General features: G+C 40.0%; 2 protein-coding genes across 2 annotated transcripts; one reads left to right on the top strand and one right to left on the bottom strand.

Moving 5' to 3' along the window:
• Window positions 1-1,199: 1,199 nt before the first annotated feature.
• On the top strand, window positions 1,200-11,081 carry LOC5509874 (aldehyde dehydrogenase family 16 member A1). The gene is made up of 11 exons (XM_048722889.1): window positions 1,200-1,529; window positions 2,253-2,543; window positions 3,027-3,304; window positions 3,505-3,657; window positions 4,610-4,807; window positions 5,230-5,568; window positions 6,129-6,298; window positions 7,477-7,644; window positions 8,420-8,624; window positions 9,312-9,497; window positions 10,419-11,081. Exons 1-11 carry the CDS (start codon window positions 1,274-1,276, stop codon window positions 10,716-10,718), a joined length of 2,544 nt encoding a protein of 847 aa, XP_048578846.1. The 5' UTR covers window positions 1,200-1,273; the 3' UTR covers window positions 10,719-11,081.
• A 6,787-nt stretch (window positions 11,082-17,868) lies between these two features.
• On the bottom strand, window positions 17,869-18,702 carry LOC5509883. The gene has a single exon (XM_032378874.2). It carries the CDS (start codon window positions 18,672-18,674, stop codon window positions 18,021-18,023), a length of 654 nt encoding a protein of 217 aa, XP_032234765.2. The 5' UTR covers window positions 18,675-18,702; the 3' UTR covers window positions 17,869-18,020.
• Between the last annotated feature and the right edge of the window lie 97 nt (window positions 18,703-18,799).

Below are 18,799 nucleotides of genomic sequence, written 5' to 3'. Positions count from 1 at the left end.
CATAAGCGAACTAGATAAAAAAAGAAGGCATTCTAGATCACTCTGGTGTCATAAATCTATAAGTCAAACTTTTTTGTAGCCAAATGCGATAATAAACGTCCAGTGGAGATACTGCAATAGCAGAAAAAAATCCCTTCCCCCCCTCCTCCCCCCCCCCGAAAAAAATAGGCCCGCTTTTTCGGGTTTCGCACCCCCACCCCCCCCCCCCCCCCACCCCCCAAGAAAAATCCTGGGTACGGGCCTGATATGATCAAACATTATGTGTAAGAACGACTTTGCAACACTTGCAGCTAATAAGGTACCCTAGGTTCCAGAGGCTCAAATCTAATCTAAAATCTTTTCGTAAAAAAATCAAACAAAAAAAAGACTGGTTTTCAGGGTCCAAGCGAGGCGCAAATGGTAAGATTTTACTGACGTAAAAATTACCTTCCCTTCCCAGCTCAAAGCCATACTGCCCCCTGAGACATGGGTTAGTCGTTTCTTACAAACTTTTACAGAGGTGATTATAACTTCTACTAGATTACTGTTAAAATCTTACAAATCTCAAAATTGCGAGCTTAGGGTCTCTTGTTAGATCAGAATCAGTGGGTAGACTTACTTTCGCGTGTCTTAATTTTCTCAGCAAATTTCGCGAGTCTTTAATTGTTAATTTGGAACGTGGAGAAAAATTTGATATTGATATTTGAATTTGATATATGATATTTGCAGGGGATTTAATTTCGCGAATTTGAAGTTTAAGTGACCTTATTTTCTCGCTTTTAAAGAAAAAAATAAGTCAATCAACAACTGAAACAGGACAAATATATTGAAACCAAACCTCCCTTTTAAAGCCCTATCTATACTAACAATTTTAGTTGACAACTATACTTGTTGGCATGTACACTAGCAATTTTTATGTGACAATTTTTCGATGCCGAGAAAAAGCAAACCTGCTGGCTTTTTTTTTAACAACTATAGTTGCCAAATAAAAATTGCCGACTTTGCTCCATAAACACTAGCAAATAAAACTTGTCGACTTAAAATTGTTAGTGTAGATGGGGCTTAAAATTCAGTCTTACAGTACAATGGAAAAGTTCTTGTTTCTGGGGGAATTATCGAAAGTACGCTGGATCCTCGAGCATGATTATCGATTATAGTATAGAGGTACCTTTTATGGAGGTACCTTTCAAGCTGGGTTACCTGTGGTGCTTTTATTTGCACTCTTGGGGGAGGGGAGGATTATGATGATTTGCCACGAGGCAGGGAAACTTTAGCCTTGCAAAGTTCCGCAAAAATGGCCTCGAAAACCCAAACAGTTACTGTTCCCAGTAGTTCCAACGGCAGAGCAGCCGCACAGCCTGCCAGATTGAAAAAAGATCCAACTATATCAGAGGTATTCGCGAGCTTGGAATATGGCCCGGCTCCCGAGGCATCAAATGCCGTCAATGCCTGGCTAACAAGCCATGGTCGGACATTTGGACATTTTATAAACGGGAAATGGGTAAAGCCCGAGGGAAGAAAGGTCTACGAGTCAAAAAACCCGGCTACAGGTGAATTGTCTGTTTTACTATGATCGAGCTGTACAATCTGCTTGTAAAAATTGGGCATGTAATGTTTTCTCACACTTTTAGTTCAGCTATGCTATCCGATTTACTTTATACTAATTAAATTAAATAAATATATAATCTTTTATTAATTCATCATTAAGCTTGTGTTATTAACTTTTTAAGATTTCCTGACCTTCAGGTTTTCCTTGTGACCTTGGTGTTGCCGTGTTTTGTTTGGCTTTTTGACAAATGTTGATCTGCAAAGTTTGCTGTTCATTTTGTTTATATTACTCCCATTAGTGTATTCCCCTATCACCTTTCAAAAATAGCAAAAGCAAAACGATATCAGGTAACACTTTGCCCAGAAAAAAATTGTGGGTCCCCCATGCCCCCATGCCCCCATGCCCCTCCTGTAGGAATAGATAGCAATTGTAAATATGATAACATGCATAAGAGTTATAGCACCCCCTGTGAGGACACTTCCCAACCCTTTTAAAAGCTAGATTATCCAAGACTTTTTTAAACAAAGACTATAAATGCTCACCACTCCATTTGTCCTAAATTTCTTCCTTTTAGTAGTGAGGAGCTGGAGTTGTTTGCCTTAGAGGCTGGGAATAGGATTTCGGCACAGGCACTGTCTAAACCATTAGAATATCATACATACAACTATAAGATCTTCAGAATTTTTTATCAATGTAATAATAGTTTTAATACATTTATTATTAGGGGAAGTGCTTGCCTCTACAACTCAAGGTGAAACCCAGGATATAGAAGATGCCGTCAAAGCAGCACGGACAGCTTTTCAAAGCTGGAGCAAGCTTCCTGGGCATGCAAGGGCACGTCATCTGTACAGTATTGCACGGCATGTACAGAAGCATGCCCGTCTTATTGCCGTCCTAGAGAGCATGGATAATGGGAAGTCTGTTCGTGAGACTAGGGATTGTGATATTCCTAATGTCGCACGTCACCTGTATCATCATGCGGGCTGGGCGCAACTCATGGATACTGAGATGCAAGGTCAGTTGCACACTGATATGCACCTGTTTTAAAGAGTCCTTGTCGGCTGTACCCTTGTTATATTTTCATTCTTTATGTTTTGCTTGTTCAAGTTGGGACGGGGTCAAAGTTGATCTAGTAGAAAAGCTCCCCTTACTCTGAAGTACCAAATAGAGGTACTTATAGAGTACAAATAGAGGTATTTTTTGGTGGAAAATTTCACACAGTACATGGCTTATTTTGCAAGATATATTCAAACATTTTGGGGGAATGTCAGTCATTAAAAAAGAGAGCAGGTAGGCATATGTACTTCTATACTGGTATGTTATTTGATCTGGCACTTCAGAGATCTCTCACCATCCCTCATTAATCTCCTTGATGCAATCACCCATGAGCTAGGAAGAGATTGAAGGCCAGATAATGTTTCATCCTATGGGATACTCCTAAATATGATACAGACTGCTTTTCTTTTGATAACCTCAATGTAATTTCTCCCATTATCAGGGTGGAAGCCTGTGGGTGTGGTGGGCGGCATTGTGCCATGGAATTTCCCACTCATGTTACTATGTTGGAAGGTGTGCCCCGCCCTTGCGATGGGTAACACGGTTGTGCTCAAGCCAGCCACCTACACAAGGCTGTCTGCCTTACTTTTTGCTGAGATTTGTGCTGAAGCTGGACTGCCGCCAGGGGTGTTTAATGTGGTGACAGGGAATGGTGCTTTTGGCAGCCAGTTGGCAGGACACCCTGATGTAGACAAGGTGGCTTTCACTGGATCTACAGAGGTAGGCTAACTAGGTTAACAAACTTAGTAATAAAAAACTTCTTAGTTTTGAGACAGCCAAGATATCAAAGCCCTTGTTTCATCTGGGAATGGCACAATATCCTGTAAATGAAGTGATTAAATACTGTATTCATATACATTAATTTGCAAATGGCACAGGCAGTTTTGTTTTTATTGTAAGCTATTTTAACTTTTCTGCAGGTTGGAAAGCTATTGAGACAGCTGACTGCTGGATCAGGGAAGAAGTTGTCACTTGAGCTTGGTGGGAAGTCTCCTTTTGTAGTGTTTGATTCTGCCGATCTGGACAGTGCTGTGGAAGGTGTTGTTGATGCAATATGGTTCAACCAAGGGCAGGTAAGGGGTTGGAACTTGACCCGGCCTGTATTACTTTTATCAACATAATTATCATCGGTGACTCAGCCAGAAGTATAGCTTAGGCTTAACCAAGGGCAGGTAAGGGCTTGGGACTTGACCTGGCCTGTATTACTTTTAACAACATAATTATCATTGGTGACTCAGCCAGAAGTATAGCTTAGGCTCAACCAAGGGCAGGTAAGGGCTTGGGACTTGACCCTGTATTACTTATAACAACATAATTATCATCGGTGACTCAGTCAGAAGTATAGCTTAGGTGTTTGTTAACTAATGCATAACAGACCCATAGGCTGGGGAAGGGAGTGGGTTAAGATGAGTATAATGATAAAACTTAAGCAAGTGCATCTTGAGAATATTCTTTGCAGCTAAGTAGAACCACGGTTTCTTTTACGATTTGTATATAAGATCTGGAGAGCTTTGTCTCGGTATCAGATTTTTTTATCTGGTGACAGCCCTGTAATCACCTACAATGGCTTGTAAATACAAATGTGTGCAAGTGAATAGAGGTGATTGCTTCATCTTCATTCAAATACATTTCAAGGCTGTAGCAGGGGGTTGGGCACTGGGGTCATGTGCCTCCCAAATATTTTCAAAATTTATAGGACCAGTTGGTTTCATGACTGTGCCCCCCTCCCAATATTTTCTTAATGTTTCTGTATTGTGCCCCCCCCCAAATATTTCGAAGCCTGCCACTGCCCTGCTTATCATATTTACAATGGTACATAAGGTATAGGCTTTAGTTTTTAGCACCTATATTAGTTTATGAGAATAAATCTCAAAATGGCCACCCAAAAATCAAATCTTGCAATTTACCAAACTCAATTAAAGTTAAAACAACTTCCCAGAATGGGAAGGAAAGCTTGTACTTTGCTTGGATACAAAGTTGTAGCTTACAGAGGCTATTTAAAATGTCTGTCTTTATTTTTCTCAGGTATGTAGTGCAGGATCCCGGCTTCTAGTCCAAGAGACATGTGCTCAGCGCATGATCAAGAAGATCAAGGAACGGATGACACACCTGCGGCTAGGAGACCCTCTTGACAAGAGCATCGACATGGGAGCCATAGTAGACCCGTCTCAACAGAAATCAGTGGCTAAGATGGTGGAAGAAGCCAGGGCAGAGGGAGCAGAGGTCGGTTTATTTTGATCATCTTCACAGATTATCTTTCATCCCATTTCTTTACTGTACTAAGCAAATGAAATGTGAAAAAAACACAATTCAATTAGAAAATACAAAAAAAAAAAACTTTTTAGTTGAGCAGGATTTTTTTCATGGTAACTGACATGCAGGAAACTTTATACCTTTATAGTATTTTGGGGGGACTTAATGATGCAATAGATATTGAGATATTTCTACCAGTGTCTTCAATAAGTACATATCTGTGCTTTAAAAATGTATATGAAGAATCTATTGACTGAAATAACACCCCCTTTTGCATCCTTTCCAGCTATAGCAGCGAGCATAGCTAAATCTAAAACTGCATGGCTCTCAAAATTATTTGGGGATGTGTCCCAAGTCCCCACACCCTGCTACTGCACTTTTTTTTCCAATAGGTGTATCAGAAGTGTGCCTCTCTGCCAAGTGGTTGCTACTATCCACCTACCCTCATCACCAATGTCCAACCAGTCTCCAAGATAGTGATGGAAGAAGTGTTCGGCCCTGTCCTTGTTGTATTGACATTCCGTACAGCAAAGGAGGCCGTGGCAATCGCAAACAACACTAATTTTGGGCTTGGAGCAAGCGTCTGGACTGAGAACCTATCCCTCGCAATGGAGGTTGGCTTGAGTATGAAGGCAGGAGCAGTGTGGATCAATGGGCATAACCTCTTTGATGCTGCCGCTGGTTTTGGTGGATATCGCGAGAGTGGTTATGGCAGAGATGGGGGAAAAGAGGTCAGTCCGTACAATACTGTATGACCATCTATTTTATTGTAGTGATCTTACATTATGGAGCTCAGTTTTCTCAAACCTTCAAGGGTAATGGAATTACTGGGAAGTTCGAGTTATCTGAGTAGAAAGACTGATCAGTTAAATTGTGAGTTTGGGTTTCTGCACGGTTGTAATAGTGGCTTGTATGTCAGTCTGATATCCTCTTCCACAGGTATTTGTGTTTGGAATTGATCTCTTGGCGGTGAAGAGTAAAAGTACAATCAACTCTAGTTGTTCAAAAAGAGTGTCTGGACTTTTGTCACGTAGTGCTATCATATTCCTTATAATTTAGCAACTCACTGTTGGCCGCCATTTTGTCTTAGAAAAATTATGAAAAAGTATCTATTTCCAATGGCTGATTTTCAAAAACTATTCCAATGTTTTGTATCAAATTCGTTGTATGCAGTATAAAACTTTGTTTTTAATAGCTATTTTGAAAATTCTAAACCTGATTTGACTTTCAATACTCAACGAAAAAAATAACTAATGTTTTGTTGACTAGAACCTTTATTCATTCTCTGCAGGGCTTGTACGAGTATGTCTGCCCGACGTGGCAGGAGAGGCCACGCCCTCAGATCGGCAGTTACGATGTCAAAACGTTTGGTGCTACTGTCCCTAAGACTGTACTCAATCCTAACACTTATCCCATCAAAGCTGCTGAAACAGGATCCTTGGAAGGTCATCCGTTGCCAAGGTGGGGCTCTCACAAACAACCGATCATACACGTTGTACTGAAAATTGGCTACAGAATCATATAAATGGTGTTCCAGTGGCGGATCCAGGGGACTTAGGGCCCGTCCACACTAACACGGATTCGTTTGAATCCGTTTACTTTTTTCCGTACACGATCATACACGTTGTACTGAACATTGGCTACAGAATCATATAAATGGTGTTCCAGTGGCGGATCCAGGGGACTTAGGGCCCGTCCACACTAACACGGATTCGTTTGAGTCCGTATACTTTTTTATACTTTTAGGCTTTCCGTCCACACTAACACGGATTCGTTTGAGTCCGTATACTTTTTTATACGTTTAGGCCTTCCGTCCACACTAACACGCGCGCTGGATCCAGCGAATCCGGATACTTTTTAAAACGCTGTCGAAAGTGAATAATAAAAAAAAAAATGAATCCGTATACTTTGCTCCGTAGTCTGGACGGTCGAATCCGTATCAAAATGAAAAAGGTGGCGTCATATCGCAGGCGCGCGCTGCTTTAAGCATGCGTATATCATAAAAATGACGTCACCCGTACCTTTCAGCGTTTTCAAACGTGTGTGAATCCGTGTTAGTGTGGACGGCTGGATCCAGGCCAACACGATGCGAAAACGATAGTGTGGACGCGAATCAAGTGATGCGTTTTCGGCGAAACGAATCCGGATACTTTTGAATCCGTGTTAGTGTGGACGACCCCTTAGATCTCCAACACTCCCAACCCTCACCTACCCCACCATTTCCCATCTACGGATTGGACTTAAATTGACCTCCTGCCATAATGACACAAACATCCATGCGCAAAAGTTAATACAATAGAAAGCATCCCTCTGTCATTCATCGTAATGTGATCACTTCTTGGATAACAACAACACACTTTTACAACACACACTTTTTATTTATTTTCTTTGTTCAAAGTTTACATATATGGGCGAGCATTCCCACAAAAAGCATAGCTTGTCGAGGCGGGAAGCTATTGAGCTGTTCATTTATTTAAAAAGAATGGAAAAGAAAAGGGAAATATAGAGACCTAAATAATATGTATATATATATATATATATATATATATATATGTATATTGATATTTTTATTTAATATTTTTTTTCTTTCCTTTTTTTCTGTTTTCTTTTTGGATTGATCTCTAATGCGTTTGTGTCAGCATCGACCACACCTACAAGATGTACATCGGAGGAGCCCAGAAGCGACCTGATGGCAACTACTCAAGACCAATCCTGAACCCCTCCGGGGAGGTGATAGCACAAGTGGCAGATGGCAACAGGAAGGACATCAGAGAGGCAGTGGAAGCAGCACATAAGGCGGCATCAGGGTACGATGTCATGTATTAACCCATTTTAAACCTTTACTGGTCAGAATCGGTCATTATAGGAAATTAACGCTGGTAGATATTAAAGTCTATTAAATGTACGCGTACCAAATTATCGCGAATTTTTGCACAATTTGAATCAAAATAAGTGAAATTAACGCGAATTAACGTGTCCAGATAAACTAAATTAACGCGAATTAACGTGTTCAGATAAACTAAATTAACGCGGATCCAAAGATGGCAGCATTTACTTCTTCATTTCTTGCTCGGAAATACTTTTCTGATGCCAAAAGTAATGACGAGCCAAACCAAGGAGACCATTAAACACTATGTGAAGCTTCTTATTAATAAACATATTGTTTTAGAAGTCGTTGAATTTTGTTTTCGATCTTTGATAACATTCAATATTAATTAACGTTTATTAAATTACGTTTATTAATTAACGTTTATTAAATAAACACTTAACTTAATTAAGGTATATTTAATTAACGCGGATTTTCCTATAATAAGGTATTCAAGAGCCAAAAGCAGCTAAATATTACATAGTTGCCTCACACCGATTTACCCATGTTTACAAAGCTTGTTTAAAGCCGCATTATCATCAGTTTACACCCGATCGATTACGTAACAATCTGCGATGATTTTAAACAAAAAACGCTAAACAAAATTGTAATCCATTATTTCCTATACTGGCCTTCGCTGTTCGACAACCTTTTTAACTGTGTGATCAACCACAGTTCACCATTCGTCATGCAGTGAGAAATGGTATTTTTTACAGGTGGGGTAAAAGAGCAGCTCACAACAGAGCGCAGATAGTGTACTACTTGGCCGAAAACTTAGAAATGAGGCGTGCTGAGGTAGCGGCCCGAATATCGGATATGACCGGCCAATCATTGGACGAGTGTAAAGCAGAAGTGGACGCTTCAATACAACGGCTCTTCTACTACGGCGCTTATGCGGATAAGTTCGGGGGAACCGTCCAGGTTAGTAGGACAAATGGGATAAGACAAATTAAGGCACTTCCCCTCCCTCCATGAATAGTACCACAGGAATCCCAATTGAAAATGTCCAAAAAAACACCCGAGATGCCTGCGTAGTAGGCTACCTCTCTGCACGCACAGAAAGAACTTCTCCTTTCTGTTGATCAAAACTTTTTTCTTCGTTTAGTTATAGACCTACCATATTTTATGCTTAGTCTGTTTTTCAGACTTTCGACGCGTGATATCAGATAAAACAGGCGATGTTTTTTTATAAATGAAAGCACGGGTGGCCTAGTGTGTTAGCGCGTCGGCCTCTCACCGCTGTGGCCCAGGTTCGAATCCTGGCTCAAACTGGGGATTTTTCCGGGTCCCTGCCTTGAATCGAATTTGTCACAAGTGAGTTGAAGTTATTCTCCCGTGTTTCCAGTCTTCTCGGATAAGGACACTAAACCGGAGGTCCCGTCTCTTCAAGCTGTACTACACTAAACCTGAACCGAAGGGACGTAAAAGAACCACTGGGGACGCAATAAACCCTCTGGCAGTGACCACCCCCAGTGACAGTGCTTACTAACCGAGGTTACACTTGAGTTGGAGCTGTGCTCTGTTGTGTCAACCTTACCGCTATTTCATATGTGTAATAGTGGTAGAAGCCTTATAAATCATAAATCATTATAACCATTGCTTTTTAAGGAAACCCCTTTTTACGGGGCGACAGTAAAGATCCACGAACCCGTAGGCGTCATAGGCATCGCTTGCCCGGATGAATGCCCTCTCCTTGCGTTCGTATCGCTACTGGCGCCGGCTATAATCCGCGGAAACACAGTGGTGATTGTGCCCAGCGAGAAGTATCCGGTGGTTGCCGCAGATATGTATCAGGTAATTGATGCGCGTGCGATAACAGGGCTGGAAATAACTACTACGTGAATCGTTTTGGCCTTGCGACTGCTGGAAATGGAGCATAAAATATAAAGGAAGCCGTGTGTTTTTGCCTGAAATTTTCATGTTTGACCTATAAGATACGATTTAAAAATTTCAAAACTCCTCGTAGGAGTTCAACTTAACATATATTCCAGCCACGGGTAATCATTATTATTATTATCTATGACGAAATGTTTTTTATCCAATCGTGAAATAGAATGTGACGATCTTCCATCCCCCCCCCCCTTGGCCTGCTTTATAACGCCCGCATCTTCCATTTTCTTGTCATTCAGTTCTGAAACTCTTTAAATGCTCTATTTTCCCGTCATTCACCGCTTGTCATTAAATCAAAATAAAAGAAATGAATGTTCCGCTGGGAAAGCCAGCCCGTGGTTAAGCCCTTAGTGACAGTGCGGACGTACTTAAGGCCCTGTCACACGTACGTTCTTTTCTCTTGCGGCTTGTCTCGCAAAAACATTGTTGCAGGTCGCACGCGCCCTGTCACACGTGAAGTTTTTTCTTGCGACTTGAAACAATTTGTTGCAGAAAGTAGAAGAGCGTTCTACTTTTTGTGCGACTTTGAGAAATGCAAAACAAGTTGCAAAGTGGGTGTCACACGCAAAACAATGCGCGTGCGACCTGCAACAATTTTTTTTTGCGAGACAGGTCGCAAGAGAAAAAACGTACGTGTGACAGGGCCTTTACTCACACTGAAAATAAAAATCAAGATAAAAATAAACTGCGTGGGAGCAGTCCGTATACTATGACTGATGTCAATGCGCATTTTTCATTTTTTTTTTCGCCTATGCCATCGGTCTTTTCTATGGACATGCTGCCTTCTTTCTTAGCTTCTTTACGCCCTTACCCCTCTTTTTATAGGTATTCGACACCTCCGATCTCCCCGCCGGGGTCGTCAACATTGTAACAGGTGACAGGGACCACCTCACTAAATACCTTGCAGAACACCAAGACGTCCAGGCAATGTGGTACTTCGGCTCAGCCGAGGGCAGCAAGTTTGTCGAGTACGCGTCTGCAGTCAATGTCAAGCGGACGTGGGTCAGTTACGGATGCGCGCGCAAGTGGCTGGACTCCCAGCAGGGTCAGGGAGAGGAATTTTTGATCAATTCGGTCGAGTGTAAGAATATGTGGATGCCAATGGGTGATATATTCGCAAACTAATCACGAAAAAAGTGGGACGGTCCTCAAATTTGAGGTATACGATCATCAAAACTAGACGTCCTATCCAGGTTTTCTGTGGTATTGGTCTATTCGGGTACCCTGTGGTCGGTAATTTGACCCTTCACGGTCAACCACAGGAAATCCGAATAAATGGCAAAACTATTGTTATTTATTTGGTACCAGTGAAGTAACGGATCACGTGTATTCATGCAGTACAATTGTAATAGGTTTATGCACTCCTTATATGCTAGAAAAATAGACTGAAAAACTAGGAAAATATCCGATTCATAGACCAAGAGTCCATTTGAGTTGTGTGGAGTAAGTGGGGAATTAAAATGAATTATAATAAAGCCCCTTTGAAAATGCATGTCCTTTTTTGAAAAAAAAGGGGAAATGTTCCTGTCTAAGGGGAAGTGTTCCTGTCTAAGGGGAAGTGTTCCTGTCTAAGGGGAAGTGTTCCTGGCTAAGGGGAAGTGTTCCTGTCTAAGGGGAAGCGTTCCTGTCTAAGGGGAAGCGTTCCTGTCTAAGGGGAGGTGTTCCTGTCTAAGGGGAAGTGTTCCTGTCTAAGGGGAGGTGTTCCTGTCTAAGGGGAGGTGTTCCTGTCTAAGGGGAGGTGTTCCTGTCTAAGGGGAGGTGTTCCTGTCTAAGGGGAAGTGTTCCTGTCTAAGGGGAAGTGTTCCTGTCTAAGGGGAAGTGTTCCTGTCTAAGGGGAAGTGTTCCTGTCTAAGGGGAAGTGTTCCTGTCTAAGGGGAAGTGTTCCTGTCTAAGGGGAAGAGTTCCTGTCTAAGGGGAAGTGTTCCTGTCTAAGGGGAGGTGTTTCTGTCTAAGGGGAGGTGTTTCTGTCTAAGGGGAAGTGTTTCTGTCTAAGGGGAAGTGTTCCTTATCTTGACCCTTTTTCTCTGGGAAAAACAAAGGATTGCTTCCCTCGATTTTTGTTTTTCTAGAGATTTTGAATTGTTTCAAGTTTCTTTTCATTGCCGACCCGTCAGATATCGACGGAAAATGTATATTGTTTATTAAGAAAATATTCGATTTGTTGTTTTAATATTTTCTTAAAAGACGATTAAAAATGTTAAGAAAGGTGAGAATCTACTGACACATAACGACTTGAACTGAGTCTGAGAAATATTTTTTGCGCGAAATTTGATTTAGCGATAAAATGACAATTCAAAAATTGAATGAATGAAAATTGAATGAATGAATGCAAAAATTGAAAAATTGCGTCCCTATTTACCCTCGTAAATTTTTAGTTCTTGAAGCTTTAAAAGACTATCATTCTATTCGGGGATTTTGTTTGTGATCATAATATGTGTATATCACTTATTTCCTTCGGTAATGTTATTCACGACAAAATCCATGCAGTTCAGATTTCTATCCGCAGATTGACAGATAAAGCTAGTGAATTGTGTTATTTGAAAGGCATATAACTATAAATAAGTCCATACATCTCTATATAGCTTTTTAGTCTCATATACTCATTTTCAAAGTTTGAAAGCTCTTTGTTTGTTTGTATTGTGCCTGTTTGACAGAAAATGTATAAAAAAGCTGTAGCTTTTTCTAATGTTTTTCATGATATATAATTTTATAAAATGTGAAAAGTAGTGAAAAGTACGATAGATATTTTAGAACTATGAATGAAACATTTACATTTACGAGTTTTTCCAGGTTAAGCTCTATTCAAGAAAGAGATATACGTGATGGCAGCTACCATGAGAATTTTCCTCTCGCAGAATAATGGGAGGCCATGTGCGTTCTCTTGTCTTATCGTAAAGTTTAAATCTTTCACGAGATTTGCAATTTATGTATCAATCATTCATACAAAAAATCTATGGAAGACGGTTATCAAACTGTGTCCCTTGATCTACGCTGGAAAGAAGACGAAAATTCTAATAATGAGGAAAGCAAAGGAATCGCCCGGATTTTTTTTTTTTGCACTTCGATTGGGATATGGGCTTTTTAGCGTGGAAAATACTTTTTACTTCTTACAGATAAAATCTTTATGTGTTTTCATGGTTTAAGTCAAATAGAATGTTTGAGCTGAGCTTTGTTGCAAAAACACGGCCTTTGCATTGTCTTTTTTCAAAAACAACTTTCCGACAAATTTTTAGAACAAAGGACAACTCAAATTTTTATTTTCGCTTATGACCACTTAAGGGTCTCAAGAGTTTTTCTTCTTAAAAAAGAAACCTTCGAAACTTTATTGCTTTTGGATGTCGAATTTTTAAATAATTCATGTTAGCTCAATTTAAACTTTAATACGGCGTTAGTTTACGGAAAGTTTTTCGTCTCTTTAGTGAAATGTTACTGAAATGTCGAAATGCTAAGTGTATATGGATTGTTTGCCGTTGCTTGTGGTATTAACTGGTGGTGTGTCTTGCAGGCATTAAATTCCTATGAGAAATAGCAAACTCTTAACGCATGGCCGTCAGAATCCCGGCGTGGCAAAAACAAATAAACATTACGAAACCCATGGGATAGGGGGAATCGAGTAAAACTCCCTGAACATTCAACTTCTTAATCTAAAACACTCCCTGGAATCAGACTTTATCAACAAAATACATGTTAAAAAATTTGTATTCTGAGAAGTTTAGAATAAAATATATTGATTTTAGATAACTCGAGTTAAGCGGAGATTTCAAGATTGCCAATGTCTGTTGCAACAAAGGTTTTTTCGCACGGTGTCTTAGAGTCTTCGGTGAAAGAAAAATATCATTCAGTGCATCGTTTGTCCATCCAATATTCTATTTTGTAAACATTCGCAATATCAATACCCATGGGGGAATCCATTAGCGTCATAGATGGACTTTCGTCTTCATCATTAAATATTTTACATCCTATATTCTAGGCTTTCAATTAAAATGAACTTATTGGCACTTAGGGGGAAAATATGAGCGTTTTCTGTTCTGTCCTTGATTGCAATGCTGTTGTTGCTGTATTCTAACCGCGTGTTTTCTTGTAGAATTTCTTCTATCTCAACAGGCGGCTTTTCAGGAAAACCTCGGGCTCTGAATCAGCTGATTTACCCCGGAGTAGTTCCGTTTTGACATCTTTTAGCGATTTATCGCTCGCTCACTACCCAGCTCTCATATTTCAAATCTCCATTTTTATGTTCAGTGTACGCTTCAATTTTTTCCGCATCATATTCTTCGATTAAAGATTGCAAATGTTTTATGTATGCTACCGCGCACCGCAACGTCTCCACTTTAGATAATTTCTTCTTTTCTGGAAAATACGGAATGTGTTGGCGTAGTGAGGAAAATCCGTCATTAACTAGACGAACTCGGTTCCTTTCTCTTTCATTACGCCTCGCTACCGCACTCGGCTCCATATGAAAAGCCAAAGTGGTACACTTCTTTTTAGCTACAACTTTAGTATTACTCCCTTCCAAGCTTTCCAATGCTACTTTCGTCTTCTTTTTTGCCGGGGCAATTGTCTCCACGCCGTTTTTAACTGAATGAACTTCATTCTCATTATTATCCACGCGTTTTTCCACTCGCTTTTTCTTTTTCTCTATCACTTCGCTCATGATTATTGTTTTCCTTCAGACCGACGTTTCTCCTCAGAGGATGTGCCGGTCTTGCTAAGACTCACAACAGAACGTGTTTGTATATACCGGTGAACCATTTACTGGGCTCAGAATGTTTTATTCATTAGCCTTTGTCTTGTAAATATGCGCTTTTTCAGCCAAAGCCGGAAATTTAGAGCCTAAGTTCTTTGACAACGAAGAGAACTTCCTCTAGTCCAAAACATGAGATAAGCTAAAAATTAAAGCCCAAATAATATAAAAAATCCTAGTTTCACGCTCCTAAACAAACAAGGTCATTCATTTGCTGTTTTGCTGTTACACAGTGGTTATTTCACTGAATTGTGAATTTATTAGGAATTATTTCAATATCACGAGAGGCGATAATGTTTTCATTTGGAAATGATTTGCTTGTTTCCGTGCTTATGAACGAAGGCTATTAGCTCGGCCAATCAAACACTACCAAAAACATGTTTAGATGGAAACAAACCCTAAATTAAAAGAAAATTAATCTACTGAATTTCCTCCTTTTCCAAATACTATTCACATTGTTTGGATTGAAATTTATATAATTTCGGCTTATTGAATTAGACATTGCAGGTGTTCGGATTCCACCAAGCTGATTGGCTGGCGTGTTAGCTGTGCAAACCAATCGATATGCTTTATCGATCACTTATTTTACACGAGAGAAATGATCTCATTAACAGTAAACTTGTTGGCACTTTTTGAGGCTCTTTTGGACCTTTGTCTGAGCGCAATCCCAACTGACTTTCAATGGTACATAAATTGGATGTGGTAAAATGATCGCATAGCCTATCCAAATAAGCACTATTAAATAGATTATGGATATTATAATGCGACGTCTCAACAAAAATAACGCTAAGATAAACCAACAAAAAGTACGGGAGAAAGTTTTCCTAAAAAAACGGTTAAATATTGTTGTTGTTTGCTTATCATCGTATAATGAAAGGGGTGAGGGGTAGAGTGTCGAAAGCAATTCTAAACCAAAATAAGGTCGTTCTGCTTCGTTTTTTTTTCTGAAAACTGCTCCTATATATTTGTAGGTATACCATACTAGCAAAGCGTGAAGCCCTATTCCGCGATCCTCTATCGCAACACTTATTCCAAGTATATTGACACAGATGCACATTGTAAACATTTAATTCGTTGCGCGAAAATTGGCAAATAAAGCTGGAAAAAGAAGAAAAAAATAGCTGTTGAAATAATAAATGACGGGGTCTTGTCTTTGAAACTCCTGGGGAGGATGCGGCAGAGAGAGCGCGTGGCGTAAACGCAGGATACAGGATTTCAGCGCGCGCGCGCTATCATTTTTTTTTTTTTTGCTTAGTGCGCGAAAAAATCATCTAGGACATCAAGCTCCAGGGGCGGATCTAGCTTTATACTAAAGGGGGGGTTTGGCTCAGTGACAAAGGGGGAAGGGCGCAATTTTTTTGTTACATATGGCTTTATGGCAGCCCAATGGGGGGGGGGGGGGGGGTTAAACCCCCTAAACCATCCCCCTAGATCCGCCACTGAGCGACTTATTGACGCCTCCGCCGTCGTAAATCATAGTTTCGCTAATCATTCAGTTGATGACAGAACTTTTAGATTATATTTATAGTACCAAAAACACGATAAATTCAAGTCATTCTAAAATAATAAAGCTTAGAAGTTCCTTGAGCACGAATATATTGCGAGGGTGGGAGTTTTCTTCTAAACATGCACTTTTACGAATTTTTAAAGAATAAAAAAGTAGTCTTTTTTCAATTGAATCGGCCAGGTGAAAGAATAGAGTAAATAGATCAATAATAAGAACATATCCTAGTTTGAATTACATGAGCTATAGAGGTTTTTTAAAATATATTTTCAAAAGCGAGGAAACGCGAAGGAAACCCTATGTAGAGGCGCAAGTAAAGGCGTTAATGAAACATTTGTTTGCTCTCAAAATTCGCTTTCCACCCACTTCATACGAAACAATAAAATCACTTCGTTCGAAAGAAATGACCAAAAGAACAAAAGTGGGCCTTATCTCTGCATCAGATAAACTTCCAAGCGAACAGGCTAGGGTGCCTGTTTGAAATGCTGATGTAATGACAATTTTTGGTCAAATATCTGTTCGAAAGCAAGGTCACCTGCGGATTTCGGGGTCGGCCTAGAAATGTCTACTTTTTTCGAAATTTGTATTTTTAGATCACCTATGTTTCTCGGGAAAAGAGCTGGATCACCTATGTTTTTCGGATTGCTTTTGTTATCACCATCACCATTTTAGGGAGATTTTTACGTCCGACATGCTTTAAAAAAAGGAACCCTAGTATTTTCGGGAGCGAGTATACAAGGGACATAACTTAGGAATTTCGCTTAAGGATCTTAGAATCTCTAGGAGTTTCGGATGCTTCGGGATTAATAACTAGATTTTTCGGATGGCTGTAATTTCGCCTAGCAAATCCAAACAGATAAAAAATATCTAGGAAAGCTCTATACTGTATAAAAATGACTGCAAACGAATAAAAACGGTATCTTAACTCATTTTAGGCCGGTTGTGAAATTTTAGTCGTTGGGTGCCCTTGATTCTTCAGATACTCGACGAACAAGTACGGTTTTATAAAGAACTGTACATATGTGAACTGACAGACGGGACTGCACAGGAAACAAAACTAAATACCATTAATTGTCGACAAACGGATGAGAGCCGGGTTTTTTGGGGAGGAAAATAAGCTTTCCTTCACTGAATGCACGTCAGCGGGGGAAGCTCATCTAAACCGCACATTATTCAAGGTAAACTTTTTAATGACGTTTCAATAGATGCATGAGATATACATTGCAGTAGTGAAGTAAATTGGTTTGAAAACCCGCGGATATAAGTAAAAATATATCATCTTTAAGAACATTTTTTCAGTTTTTAGTGCTCACCCTCACCGCTGACACATTCTGGTTGGCAAACACAGGTAGCCCAAGCGACATGACGGAAAAACCCTGAACATGCGCACATGAAGAGATGGAGAAAGAATTCAATACCGGATAGGTGAGGTGGGTGGGGGGGAGCCCTTCTTGGACTGCCTAGAAGAAAATGCCGTACAAAATTGTCATATTGTATGCATACTCCTACCCTGGGTACCAGAGCCTCCAGACTTCTCTCGTACAGTGACTCTATGCCGTGACTGGACAAGAGAAGTCTGAAGGCTCTGGTACCCAGGGTAGAACACTCTTCACCCAACCTAGTGTCTCTAATTGATGCACAGGGAAATTTAACGGTGGTGTTGAGGGCATAAGATAATATCGTTTTTCCTTCTTTGGGATGCATGCACCTAAAACACTATAATTGATCAGAGGCCCATAAGTAGAGAGAATCAAGTCCCCCTCATTCCCCCTGACACATTCTGGTATCAAAACACAGGTAGCCCAAGCGACATGACGGAAAAACCTTGAACATGCGCACTATGGAGAGATGGAGAAAGATACAATCTCTTACAATGGCCACCAGTTCCTTTTATTCTGTTCTGATTCTAAAAGTTGAGAAATCAGACTTTGAAATGAGTCAGAGGCATAATGTTGCGTTGCAGAGTACCTGAAAAACAGAAATAGGAGCAAAAAGAGCGCGCACAGCAACAAATTAAAACCTAAAAAGAATCAGAATCACTGATCAGGTTTATTTCTTTGAGGATTTGTGCTTAATTTAGATTTTTTTTATAAAGTGATAAAGTGTATGGGGAGAGGGCTTAGTAAAGTATAATTTGCCAAATGCGTATGAAATCTGCCAGGCTTGTCTGAGTCTAGCTGACCTACACACTGGATAGAAAATCTGCTAAGCTTGTCTGACTCTTGTTTACCTGTTGTAAATCAACCTCAGATAGTCTTTTGGCTTCAAGTTTAAGTTTATTCAACCTCATATTGATCCTCTGGCGTTTCTTTGCAGACTGCGTCATCTTGGGCGTGGAGTTTGTATTGGGATCTTTATCAGAAATTGGGGTCATATTGCTTAAGTCATTTGGTGGGCTTTTTTCTTTTCTTATTTGCCTTTGTGTGCCTTCTATATAAGTCACATTCTCACAAATTTGGCATGTTTTTGATATGAGGCATCTTTTTCTATGTGCAATCTTGGACTTGGTAGAATGTTCGTATTTTCCAAATCTCTTCCTTGATGAAGTAATTCCATCCACACTATTTGACACTTGTTTCTTATACCGCCTTCTCTTATTTGATTTAATTTTTTTAACAATCCTTACTTTGCAATTTTTCGCATCGAATTGACTGCCACATTTTTCGCAGTATTTTTCCCGAAGTCCCTGAATTTGACCACCTTGGTACTCTTTGCTGTATTGCTCAAACTGGTTGAAATAAAATCTTGATATTTCTGGAATCGTTTGTGCGTATTGAGCGCCAATTTTTGATAGAAACTCCGACCTCTGTCTTTCAGGTGTAAATTCATCCGCCATGTTGAAAATAACTAGATTAGTGAGAGACTGGGCACTAAAATACAGGAATCCCAAATACAAGATTAAAGCGCCAAAAAATTTTGTTAGTAGGAAATTATCTAAGAACAATTTATCTTTCCAGAGAG

This window comes from Nematostella vectensis, chromosome 15, assembly GCF_932526225.1.
Source record: "Nematostella vectensis chromosome 15, jaNemVect1.1, whole genome shotgun sequence".
Lineage (NCBI taxonomy): Eukaryota > Metazoa > Cnidaria > Anthozoa > Actiniaria > Edwardsiidae > Nematostella > Nematostella vectensis.
This window is presented reverse-complemented; position numbering and strand designations above follow the sequence as displayed.